General features: G+C 42.6%; 1 protein-coding gene across 9 annotated transcripts in view; it reads right to left on the bottom strand.

The window, feature by feature from the left end:
- Nucleotides 1–13,173, bottom strand: part of dst (dystonin) — a 622,282-nt gene extending 609,109 nt beyond the window's left edge. For 5 of the 9 annotated variants that reach the window (XM_072558489.1, XM_072558500.1, XM_072558518.1 and 2 more), the window contains exons 1-2: nt 12,469–13,171; nt 11,085–11,116 (exon numbers count right to left, since the gene is read on the bottom strand). In XM_072558489.1, coding sequence (XP_072414590.1) covers nt 11,085–11,116; nt 12,469–12,649 — 213 coding nt within the window. In that variant the 5' untranslated portion in view covers nt 12,650–13,171. Of the gene's footprint in view, nt 1–11,084; nt 11,117–12,468 lie in introns of all 9 variants that reach the window. The other 4 variants (XM_072558451.1, XM_072558477.1, XM_072558462.1 and 1 more) reach the window with 3 other exon arrangements.
- Between the last annotated feature and the right edge of the window lie 521 nt (nt 13,174–13,694).

Below are 13,694 nucleotides of genomic sequence, written 5' to 3'. Positions count from 1 at the left end.
AAGATAATGTCTCGCCTGGTCCGCGCTGAGGCCGAGAGCAAAGAAAAGAAATACCAAGAGAGAAACAAGAGAGAAATAGTTGGAGCAGTACAAATTGACTATCCTCAGAGAAAAAGATTTTCTCAACTCTGTCTGAAATGGGTGATTACTTGCTCTGAAATTATGTCCAATGGTCCTTGACTCTCCCACTACATCTAACTTGTCAAGCTCCCTAATAATCTCATATTATTCAATAACACCTCTCCTTATCCTTCTAAACTCCAATGAGTACAAGCCCAACCAACACAACATTTCCTCATAAGAAAGGTATTTCATCTGGTATCAACCTTGATTTTCCTTCAATAAGGGGACTCCACAACTGTTCACAATAATCTAGGAGTGGTCTGTCTTGTGCCTTGTATAGTTTTAGCAAGACCTCCCTGTTTTTAGGCTCCATTACCTTTGAAATAAAGGACCGCATTTCATTTGCCTTTCCTATTACCTACTGAACTTGAATGCTAGCTCTTTTGGGATTTATACACAAGGATCCCCAAATTCCTCAGTACTGCAATCTTCCGCAGCTTTTCTCTATTTTAATAATAGACTATTTTAATAATACTTAGCTCATCTATTAGAATCACAGAATCCCTACAATGCAGATTAAGGTCATTTGGCCCATCAAGTTTATGACTCTATGACTCTAAGTCTACACTGACCTTCTGAAGAACATCCCACCTTATCCCATAACCCTGCATTTACCATGGCTAATTGACCTAGCATGCACATCCCTGGACACTACGGGGCAATGTACCATGGCCAATCCTCCCAACTCAAACATCTTTGGACTGTGAGGGAAAACTGGAGCACTGGATGAAAACGCACGCATACACAGGGAGAATTTGCAAACTCCACACAACTTACCTACGGCTACCATACAAATCCAGGTCTCTCGTGCTGTGAGGCAGAACTGCTAAACAGTGCCACTCTACTGCCTTTTCTCCCTGCCAAAGTGTATAACCTCACATTTTCCCATCTGTCAAGATTTTGCCCACTCACTTAACTTGTCTATATACCGCTGCAGACTCATTGTGCCAAATGAAATAAATTTTGAACAGATATGATCTAGTAACTCAAGACTAATTATCCATTAGGTGTTGTAGGCCATCGCCAGCAACAAAATTGTATTTAAACAAAATCTGCAACCTCATGGCATGGCACATCCCTCACTCCATCATTACTACAAAGCCAAGTGATCGACAAATTTAAAAATAAGGTGTCAGTCTGGTGAAACTACAAAACAGGATTATTGCAAGATAAACAGCAAGAGACAGACAAGGCTAAGTGAATCCACAACCAATGAATCAGATGGGACCCTGCCACATCCCATTATGAGTGATAGTGGACAATGAAACAATCACTCGAGGACGAGGCTTCACAATTATCCCCACCCTCAATAATGAGGGAGACCAAAATATCAGTATAAAAGATGAGGATGAAGTGTTTACCATAATCTTCAGCCAGAAGTGCAAAGTGGATGATCTACCTCAGCCTCCTCCAAAAATCCCCAGCTTCACTGCAGATACACAAAGAAACTGTAAGCTGAATGCACTGGGTACTGCAAAGGTTATGAGCCCTGACAACACTCCAGCAATAGTACTTAAGACTTGTGCTGTAGAACTTGCAGAGACCCTTAGCCAAGCTGTTGCAGTACAGCTATAAATTTGCTATATATCTGGCAGTGTGGAAAATTATTGAGGAGAAAGTGAGGACTGCAGATGCTGGAGATCAGAGCTGAAAATGTGTTGCTGGAAAAGCGCAGCAGATCAGGCAGCATCCAAGGAACAGGAGAATCGGCTTATGCCCAAAACTTTGATTCTCCTGTTCCTTGGATGCTGCCTGACCTGCTGCGCTTTTCCAGCAACACATTTTCAGCAGTGTGGAAAATTACCCAGGTATGTTCTATATAGAAAGTATAGGACATATCTAACTCAGCCAAATACTACCTCATCAGTCTACTTTTGATCATCAGTAAAATGATGAAAAAAGTAATCAACAGTGCTACCAAACAGCATATATTTATCAATAATCTGCTCATTAACACTCAACTTGGGTTTGGCACGGAGGTTAGGTGAATTGGCCATGCTAAATTGCTCATAGTGTTCAGGGATGTGTAAGTTAAGTACATTAGTCAGGGATAAATGTCAAGTAATAAGATAGGGGAATGGGTCTGAGTGGGTTACTCCTTGGACGGTTGGTGTGGACTTATTGGGCCGAATGGCCTATTTCCACACTGGAGGGCTTCTATGGAGAAAAAAAAAGTTGTGTTGTTCATTGATTATTGCACAATGTTCAACAACATTCCAACTCCTCAAAAACTAAAGCAGACCACGTGCAAATGCAGCAAGACCTGGACAATATCCAACTTGGGCTGACAATTGGAAAGTAACATTCACAATATGCAGCCATTTCCAGCAAAAGGGAGTCTAACCATCCTTTACCATTCAGTTTCATTTGAACTCTCTCCTTAAAACTATTGGAGGCTGCAGTAGTTTAAGAAGGCAACTCACGATATCTCAAGGGCAATTAGGGATAGGAAATAAATGCTGTCCAGCCAATATTGCCCACATTCCATGAATAAGTAAACAAAAAATTCCCATTATTTACATTCACTGACTATAAACCGTACTGGATGAGGCATGTAAATAGTGTAGGAGAAAGTAAGGCCTGCAGATGCTGGAGATCAGAGTCAAGAATGTGGTGTTGGAAAGACACAGCAGGTCAGGCAGCATCGGAGGAGCAGGAGTTCCTGATGAAGGGCTTATGCCCAAAACGTCGATTCTCCTGCTCCTCAGATGCTGCCTGACCCTGATATGTGTTTCCATCACCACACTCTCGACCCATGTGAATAGTGGGACTATTTACATGTCAAAGGCACAGAATCTCAACAAGTATAACTCACCTCCTCCCTTCCCAAAGTTGTTCACCATCTACAAGGCACAGGTCAGGGGAGTGATGAGATGGAAAATCCCCCTTACCTGAATGACTGCAGCTCCAAAAAACACGCAGATATCTTGATATCATTTAAACAAAGCAGCTGACTTGATTGGCACAATATTTTCACATTCACCCCCAGCATCAACCCTCAGTAGCAGCAGTGTGTGCAATCTACTAAATGTACTGCAGAAATACCACAACCACTTCCATCTAGAAAGACAAGAGCGGCAGACACATTGGAACGCATCATCTGCAAGTTTCTGTCCAAGTCGCTCACTATCCTGACTTGCAAGTTTATAACCATTCCTTCAATATCAATGGGTCAGTGTCCTGGAACTCCATCTCCAATACCATTGTGGGTGTACCTATGGCAAATGGACTGCAATAGTTCAAGAAATATTAACTCACAACGACCTTTTCAAGTGTAATTAAAGATGTGCAATAAATGTTTGTCCAGCCAGGAAAGCCCATATCTCTTGAATAAGTAAAAGAATCAGATTGCTTTGTCTTCCTCATGCATCTCTCAACACAGGGATTTAAGTCAGCATCACTTAAAAAAAAAATACTTAGACATTATCACAATGCTACGTGTTGGATCTTGTTGTTGCAAACTGGCTACATTGCCACAATGACTATGTTTCAAAATGACTTAAAGTGCTTTGGGATGTTACGTGGAATTTGTACACTGAAAAGGGTGTCGTGGTCATAACAGCAATTTGGAAGACCTTCCAGTGGTTTCACTTTTGCATTCAACAAAGTTTCATGGGTTCAGCATTGAGACTCATGTCCAAGCAGTCCAAGAGAGGAAGCAGGCAATGTTCATTGATACACTCCAACCTATCATGGTGAGTGTACCCCACCGTATATGGACTAGCTGACTGACTGACTCAGATGCTGATGTGGAAAAAGTGAGGACTGCAGATGCAAGAGATCAGAGACGCAGGTATGTCTCTGGAAAGGCACAGCAGGTCAGGCAGCATCCGAGGAGCAGGAGAATCAACCTTTCGGGCATAAGCCCTTCACATTCCTGATGAAGGGCTTATGCCCAAAACGCCAATTCTTCTGGTTCTCAGATGCTGCCTGACCTAGTGTTTTATCAGTGCCACACTTTTGACTCAGATGTTAGTGTCACAGTTTAGTTCATAAATTTCTTTTGGCTCTGTTCAAACTATGTTTAAATTATTCTAATAGGTGTGTTTCCTCACAAGAAGGTTCGTGCATGTTTTATCCCTCATAGTGACTAGCAAAGAAACTATATATTGAATAGCCTCTTTCTCAGCAGGATCATTCCATGATCTACATCACTGGGACAACCCAGAGTCACTTTATGCATAAACGAAAAGCATTCTCCAACCTTTGTACATTTTTGAAAGACATGTGCAAAGGGAAGTTGAATAATATATTCTGCAAATAGCAAATGCCATCATGTTTTCTTCCAAGATTCCTGCTTAACTACTGATCAAATGGAAAAAAGTTGTACTTAGATTCTCCGTCTCAAAATATCCCTTTATAACTTACAACCAATTACGCAATTTTGAATTACAGTGACTAATGTAATTCAGGAAACATGGCAGACAACACACAGCAAAAGAAGACTTGCATTTTCATTGCATCTTTTTTAACACCAGTACATAACAAAATGTTTTATGTCTAATTAATTATCTTTTAAAATGTAGTCACTGTTGCAATTCAAGAAGCAAAGCAGTCGAACTGCACTTAGCATAAACTGAATTAAATGTGTATTTAGATCTTGGTTGGTGAATATTTCCTGTCTATTTGAAAGGATAGCCAGGATCTCAATTTCATGTCTTATCAAAAAATGACATCTCCAACAGTGTAACACTGCCTCAGTACTGCGGTGGAGTTTCAGCTTAGGTTTTGCGCTTGAATCTCTGGAACTGAATCTGAACAAACGAGCGCATGACTCAAGCAGGAGAGCTGACATTCATGGAAATGGTATCAGTATTTTCACCTTCCTGTACTTGATCTGCAAATATTGCATCATCTATGTTTCCAAGACAATAATTTGTATTTTAATTTCTGTGATTACATCCTGCATTTATCTATTGATCAGGATAGCCAAGCCAAGCAAACCCTGTCATTTCTACCTTCCCAGTATTAAAATACTGTCACTCATATGTTTTCTTACTGTAAAACCCATTTTATCATTCAGCGGTTTTAAAAGCACAATTTATTAAGCAGTTAGTCATCATATCTGTCTGAAACTGAACTGCAGGAACACATGGCTGAAGAAACATTTGCCGACTCAGTGAATTAATATTGACCATGTGATTTGGATAATATACAGCAACACTATTAGATAGATTGGTATTGTTTCTGAGAACAGGATTGACTGGGCTTGCAAGCCTGGCAAATCCCTTAAAGGAGATTGGTGCTGTAACACACTAAAGTAAGAGTGGGGCTTCTGTAAATGACTTGTAATTAAAAATAAAGCTTTATGACCACTCTCTTGTGCTTAATCCATAGGTAAGAGGGTCAGAGTCTGGTACTTTGTCTGAGATAGCACTGACCTACACTCAATGCAGGAACTACTGTAAACAGAGTATCACTTTCTTTACCCAAACTTGGTACCTACTGACTTCTGGGCTGTAAAAAAAATATTAACTTTACATAAAATTACAAATATTTTTAAAATGACATACAGGTATTTTGGGAATGCCCTGTTAAATATGAAACATTTCATAATCTTTGATAGTAGAAAAGTTGTTTTTCACTTTTCTTTCAATGTTCATATTCTGATCATCCAAACCCATAATTGTATTTTCATCAGAGATTTAGAAATGAGTTCAGAAAAGTTTAAGAAAAAGTCAGAAAATACACAAACATGAATAATAATGGAGGTTCCGGTTCTTTATGGCAGATCATTACTGTACATTGAACACTCAGTACTCAGCCTCACGCTAGGTGGATTTAATGGAAGCTAGAGGCATAATAAACTTTCATTTACTTGTCCCTTCTATGCAAATTGATCTGAACTTCAAGCATTTACCCACTCATGAGTGCCAATGTGAACTCTTCCATTTTGTCCATTTTGGAACCCGAATGGTTTATTTGGAGAATAGAATACATAATCTATACTAATGCTCCCCATGCGGTACAGTATTGGAGGAAGTACTGCATTTCAGATGAGACATTAAATTGAGGTCCTGTCTGCCCTCTCAGACAAACACAAAACAACCCCTAGCACTGCTTCAAAGAAGAGCAGATAGTGTTTCCTGGCATTTCAGTCAATATTTATCCCTCAATGAACAGTGAGTGCTGCACTGTCAGAGGTATCATTTCCCAGATGAGATCTTAAACTGAGGCCCAGTCTGCTCTCTCAGGTGAATGGAAAAGAACATATGGCACTACTTCAAAGAGCATGGAAGTTTCTACTGATCTTCCAGAGAACATTTATCCCTCAGTCAAACACAGGAAAAGCCGATTGTCTGGTTATTATAATATTGCCATACTTCATAGTGGCTTCCTTTAAAAAATACTGCACAGACGCTAAAATTATTTGAGATGTTGAAAGGTAGTAAAAAGTGCTGTATCATAGCAAGCCCTGTTTTCTTTTTTACAATCCAATGCATAATAGGAATTACGTGGCAACTTCCCCAAAAGAATTTCAATTTGGACTCTTATAGTGGGTGCAGAGGAAATACTTTGATCCCTCGTGTATGGTCTAGGTTTAAACGGAGTCTCTCTAACATTCCTTTGCAATGGTGTAACAGCTATTCAGGTGTTTATCTTTTTAGAGTCATAGAGATGTACAGCACGGAAACAGGCCCTTCGGTCCAACTTGTCCATGCCGACCAGTTATCCCAACCCAATCTAGTGCCACCTGCCAGCACTTGGCCCATATCCCTCCAATCTCTTCCTATTCATATTCCCATCCAGATGCCATTTAAATGTTGCAATTGTACTAGCCTCCACCACTTCCTCTGGCAGCTCATTCCATTCACATACCACCCTCTGTGTGAAAAAGTTGCCTCTTAGGTCTCTTTTATATCTTGCCCTCTCACCCTAAACCTATGCCCTCTAGTTCTGGACTCCCCCACCCTAAGGAGAAGACTTTGTATCTTTATCCTATCAATGCCACTCATGATTTTGTAAACCTGTATAAGGTCACCCCTCAGCCTCCGACGCTCGAAAACAGCCCCAGCCTATTCAGTCTTTCCCTATAGCTCAAGTCCACCAACCCTGGGAACACCCTTGTAAATCTTATCTGAACCCTTTCAAGTTTCATAACATCTTTCTGATAGGAAGACCAGAATTGCATGCAATATTCCACCAGTGGCCTAACCAATGTCCTGTACAGCCGCAATATGACCTTCCCATTCCTGTACTTAATAATCTGACCAATAAAGGAAAGCATACCAAATGCCTTCTTCACTATCCTATCTACCTGCCACTCCACTTTCAAGGAGCTATGAACCTGCAGTCCAAGATCTCTTTGTTCAGCAACACTCCCTAGGACCTTACCATTAAGGGTATAAGTCCTGCTAAGATTTGCTTTCCCAAAATGCAGCACCTCACATTTATCTAAATTAAACTCCATCTGCCACTTCTTAGCCCATTGGCCCATCAGATCAAGATCCTGTTGTAATCTGAGGTAACCCTCTTCGCTGTCCACTATACTTCCAATTTTGGTGTCATCTGCAAACTTACTAACTATACCTATTATACTCACATCCAAATCATTTATATAAATGATGTAAAGTAGTGGACCCAGCACCGATCCTTGTGGCACTCCACTGGTCACAGGCCTCCAGTCTGAAAAACAACCCTCCACCACCACCCTCTGCCTTCTACCTTTGAGCCAGTTCTGTATCCAAATGGCTAGTTCTCCCTGTATTCCTGAGATCTAACCTTGCTCACCAGTCTCCCATGGGGAACCTTGTCAAATGCCTTACTGAAGTCCATATAGATCACATCTACTGTTCTGCCCTCATCAATCCTCTTTGTTACTTCTTCAAAAAATTCAATCAAGTTTGTGAGGTATGATTTCTCATGAAGTCATGTTGACTATCCCTCATCAGTCCTTGCCTTTCCAAATACATGTACATCCTGTCCCTCAGGATTCCCTCCAACAACTTTCCCACCACCAACATCAGGCTCACTGGTCTATAGTTCCCTGGCTTGTCCTTACCGCCTTTCTTAAACAGTGGCACCACGTTTGCCAATCTCCAGTCTTCTGGCACCTTACCTGTGACTATCAATGATACAAATATCTCAATAAGGGATCCCGCAATCACTTCCCTAGCTTCCCACAGAGTTCTAGGGTACACCTGATCAGGTCCTGGGGATTTATCCACTTTTATGCATTTCAAGACATCCAGCACATCCTCCTCTGTAAATGGACATTTTTCAAGATGTCACCATCTATTTCCCTACATTCTATATCTTCCATATCCTTTTCCACAGTAAATACTGATGCAAAATACTCATTTAGTATCTGCCCCGTCTCCTGCAGCTCCACATAAATGCCGCCTTGCTGATCTTTGAGAGGCCCTATTCTCTCACTCGTTACCTTTTTGTCCTTAAGGTATTTGTAAAAGCCCTTTGATTCTCCATAACTCTACTTGCAAAAGCTATCTCATGTCCCCTTTTTGCCCTCCTGATTTCTCTCTTAAGTATACTCCCACTCCTTTATACTCTTTAAAGGATTCACTCGATCTATCCTATCTATACCTGACATATGCTTCCTTCTTTTTCTTAGCCAAATCCTCTATTTCTTTAGTCATCCAGCATTCCCTCTCGAAATCTTATTTCTGAAGACTTCCCATTTTCCAGCTGTTCCTTTACCTGCGAAAATCTGTGCCCAATCAGTTTTTGAAAGTTCTTGCCTAAATTAGCCTTCCTCCAATTTAGAACTTCAACTTTTAGATCTGGTCTATCCTTTTCCATCGCTCTTTTAAAATTAATAGAATTATGGTCGCTGGCCCCAAAGTGCTCCCCCACTGACACTACAGTCACCTGCCGTGCCTTATTTACCAAGAGTAGGTCAAGTTTTCACCTTGTTTAGTAGGATTTTCTTATTTTTCCGACTTATACAATGAATAACTGTAATGTTATGTTTTTTCTTTATTTCTCTGTTTTGTATCTAAGATTTGTACCCAGGTATTTTGTATCTAAGATGGTGCTGTGTGGGGCAACATTGTGAACTTTTCACTGTACTCCTATACTTCTGTGCTTGAGTACACATGACAATAAACCTAATTCTAAACTCATGCAAAGCAGCTCAGCTGTTTAACGCTTTTGTGTTTAATACTCTGGAACATTTATAAAGGGACACATTTTATTCCATTTTTTAATAATCTTTTAAAGTTCAAGTCTAACATTTTTGGTAATAACTAAATTGTCATCTTCTTGACTGATGAGCATGAGGTGGAATGTGAAATCTTCTCATGGTGATGTGTCATATGGACATATTGAGTACATTTCCTCGAAGAGACAACATGTATCACCAAAACAGATGGAATGAGGGACAAAACAAAGCGTAACAACTCAACAGGTCAGGCAGCATCTGTGGAGAGAAGCATGAGTGAACGTTTCAGTTGATGACCTTTCACCATAACGGATGTAGTAAGGGTGAGTGTGTTGTGTGGAGGGGAGGAAACAGAAGGCTATGCTCCAATTTCCCATCTCCCCCTCTTCCGACAAAAGCAATTGACCTTGACTATATGTTTGACTGATCCTGAAAGGCCTGTTACAAATATGGCCAACACAGAGCCCCCTCCAGTTCAGTATCAGTTTGGAAATTAAGTTGGCAAATTAAATTCTTTAAACATTGAGAAGTCACCACAAACTGCTGAGAAGTCAGGGAAAATGAATGACAAAGTTATTTGGAAGGAAAAACGCAATCTTTCTTGTATTAATTTAAATGGAGAAACGTGTTCCTTCTGTTCTCAACAAGTTGCATTTAGATAACACCTTTTGATAGAACAGAACTTCACAAGATGTTTCACAGTAACATTATCAGCAAAAAACTGAGATGGAGCCACAAAACATATTAGGACCAAAAAGTTGACCAAAGAAGTACGTTTTCAGAAACATTGTAAAAGAGGAGAGAGAGAGAGGTAGGGAGGCAAAATTTAGGGAATCCAGAGTTTAATAGTCAATGGTGGGTCCAAGGAAATAAAGGATGCACACGAGTCCAGAATTGGAAGACAGCAGACAATTCAGTGAGTTTCAGGATGGGGGTTCATCACAGAAACAGGGATAGGCAAGATCATACAGGACTACAAAACATGACATCATTTCGACCAGATATGGACAAAATACTAATTATTAGGTACAAACAATGACTGCAGATGCTAGAAACCAGAGTATAGATTAGAGTGGTGCTGGAAAAGCACAGCAGGTCAGGCAGCATCCGAGGAGCAGAAAAATTGATGTTTCAGGCAAAAGCTCTTCATCAGGAATAGAGGTGAAGGGCTTTTGCTTGAAACATTGATTTTCCTGCTCCTCGGATGCTGCCTGACCTGCTGTGCTTTTCCAGCACCACTCTAATCTAAAATACTAATTATTGTCTAATTTGAACTTCACACACAAAGCTCTTAGAGGTTAATGTTGAGGCTGATTATTAAAAACTTATTTTCTAATGTTTCCCTTCTTCCTTATCAAGGATTCTGGTGGAATTTTGTCCACAGACAGTGAAACATAATCCATTTATTGTCAACCCTGTCTCTGAAAGCAGTTAAACAGTTTGCTGAGGAGGGTGCAGGTGAATTGATCATGAGCTTCTGGTGATTATTGATAATGATGCTGATAACTGTATCTGCCCAAGGAACCCCCTTCATTGTCGTAGTTTCAGTACCTCAAACTAACAAGCCCTTTCATCTGCCATCCACATTTGATTGATTTTAATCTAAACATATTCTCAGCAAACATGAAGTACTAAACAAGGCCCATTTTCCAATGGATGATCCTACTTGATACAATTTTTCCCACCACATATGCCAATAGTTTGCCCAGCCCTGATGATCACATATTGATGGAGATTTAACATCTTTATGCTATCTTGAGGTTGAGTTGAGTGCTATTGGGATGCTCAATAAGTAACTTTGTATGACCTTGAATTGAGAAAGCAAAACAGCATGCTGTACCTCAGAACGGAAGTGCGATCTCATCCCTGCATCTGGGATAAAATAAGGGAAAAATATTATTTATTGCACAGAAGCAAATCCACAGTATTAGTTACACAATAATGGTAATGTTACATTTAATGTAGTTTAGTTCAGGGTCAGAATACACAGCTGTAGTTTGATAGCAAAATTGCACACATCTCTAAATCAACTCATGAGCAAATACTTATGAATGAAACCTTCTAATGGCTATCTTGATAGAAGTTATCTTTGAAAAATTTAACACATCAGAGTTACTAAATATGAGAGTGAGAGATTGGGTGAGGAGAGAAGAGATAAGGGGGTTGATGGAGGGGATGAGAAGATGAGGCAGGGTTCAAGGGTGGAGGGAGAGAATGCTGGGGGCCAGGGAGGGAAGGGAAGCTGAATGGATGAGGAGATTAGAGGGGAAGGAGTGAGGAAGAAAGGGGGTAGCCCTGTCTAAATGAGGACAGGGAGAAGGGTGGGAGTGTTGAGGGGGTTAGAAGGAGACCGAGGGAGGAAATATGAGGGAGCATATAGTCTGAAAGGGAAGTTGGGAGCTATTGGGGAACAAGTGGAGTGGGAGAGTAAAGGTATGAGGGTCAGTGGCGAAAAGATGACGGATCATAGAGAAGGGAGTGTAGGAGGAGGGGGTGAGAAAAGGGTGAAGGAGGGGGTGAGAGAAGGGAGGGGTTGAGAGAAGGGAGGGGGAGGGGTTGAGAGAAGGGAGGGGGAGGGGGTGAGAGAAGGGAGAGGGTGAGAGAAGGGAGAGGGTGAGAGAAGGGAGGGGGTGAGAGAAGGGAGGGGGTGAGAGAAGGGAGGGGGAGGGGGTGAGAGAAGGGAGAGGGTGAGAGAAGGGAGAGGGTGAGAAGGGAGAGGGATGGAGTGTGGAAAGGGAGGGGGTGGCAGAAGGGAGAGGGAGGGGGTGGCAGAAGGGAGAGGGAGGGGGTGGCAGAAGGGAGAGGGAGGGGGTGGCAGAAGGGAGAGGGAGTTGGTGAGAGAAGGGAGAGGGAGGGATGAGAGAAGGGAGAGAGTGCAGAAAGGGAGGGGGAGAGAGAAGGGAGGGGGTGAGAGAAGGGAGGGGGTGAGAGAAGGGAGGGGGTGAGAGAAGGGAGGGGGTGAGAGAAGGGAGGGGGTGAGAGAAAGGAGGGGGAGGGGGTGAGGGAAGGGGGGGGAGCTGAAGGTGAAGTTCGGTGATATGCGGGAGAATGGAAGAGGATGACTATGCTGCTGAAGAAGAGGGAATAATACTGGGCCTTGGGAGTCGAGGGGTTGAGGAAGCTGAGAGGGAGAACGAGGAGCCGCAGAGGGTGCGCCAGGAGTGGGGGAGCGCAGAGGGAGCACCTGGGTGGCTAGAGGAAGCGACAGGGAAACGCACTCTCACCTCGACTCCTGGAACGGCCTGAGCCGACCGACTTGATGGGGTGACGAGCCTTGCGGAGTTTACGGTGCCAGCAGCAGAAGAACAAGATGGTAGCGATGGTGCCCAGCAGCAGGAGCAGCAGCAGCAAAACGCACTGGACGCTGTAGGGCTTGAGCAGGACCAGGAACGCCGCTGCTATCATTGTAGGTGTCTGGCAAGTGGCTCCTTTCCACTAGTACATCACCTGCATGTGAAGAAAGATTCAGGGCACTGGATATAGATAGCTCAACCTTTAGACCTCGTTTATGCAACTCGGAGGGAAGGGGCTCTCGAAATTTTGAAAGCTCTGCTCGCTTCCACTGCAGCCAGCCATCCTGGGACATCTGGGAAGGAGGGGTGGGGGGGGGAATGGAGTTATTGATTCGACGTAGAATTGGAGGGCATCAGTCCATGAGTCAGCATGATGCAAAGCAGCAGTCTCACCGCTGTGCACACTTGCAGCCGCAGTCCCCCTGAATTTGAAAAAAAAGCCACCGGGCTTCATCTGAAATGTGCCATTCCTGTTTCACCTCAAGGCAGACGGAGCCGAGAGAGATGCGCCGGTTTCACTCGACATGACCCATTAAAATAACAGTTGCGAGTTTCAGAAGATTAGATCATGCCGTCTGGATGAAAATGATCCAAAGCAGGAACTGCAGCAGCAGCAGCAGCAGCAGCGTGGGGGTGGGCGGCATTGAGGCCGGTGTTCTTACACACTGACGCCGATCCCCGCGCCGACAGTGCCGAATTCTGTCTCAGGTTTTCCCTCCCGCAGAAGTCAGACGCTTCATCCTCAACATCAGCATCGCCAGGACGCGGGCAGACGCTCGATTTAAACAAGACGGAATGCCCAGTTCATGTCATTCCTTGCGGCCGCGATCAGCCAAACCGCAACAAAATTAGACACACAGAGAAAAAAAACACACACAGGAACAGGACGGGCTGTTCTAATTTATTTGCCCATACAAGTCCGCAACTCGTCGTTTTGCTTAGGGTCCGTGGCAAGCAGCGTTGAGTGGTGTAATAGGTAGGGAGCCGAACTTTTCTGATGGGTCATATTTTAATAAGTTGCGATTTCTAAGGGTGGTACACCACAAGGTCTGGTCTAATAACAGAATGCTTTCTTAATTATATCCGAAATAAATAGATGGTTGGTCATTTTCAGACATAGAATTAAGTCGAAATTACAGTACAGAGACATCACTTCT

Source organism: Chiloscyllium punctatum, chromosome 3 (genome assembly GCF_047496795.1).
Source record: "Chiloscyllium punctatum isolate Juve2018m chromosome 3, sChiPun1.3, whole genome shotgun sequence".
NCBI lineage: Eukaryota > Metazoa > Chordata > Chondrichthyes > Orectolobiformes > Hemiscylliidae > Chiloscyllium > Chiloscyllium punctatum.
Note: the sequence above shows the minus strand (reverse complement) of the source record. Positions and strands in the feature narration are given on the sequence as shown.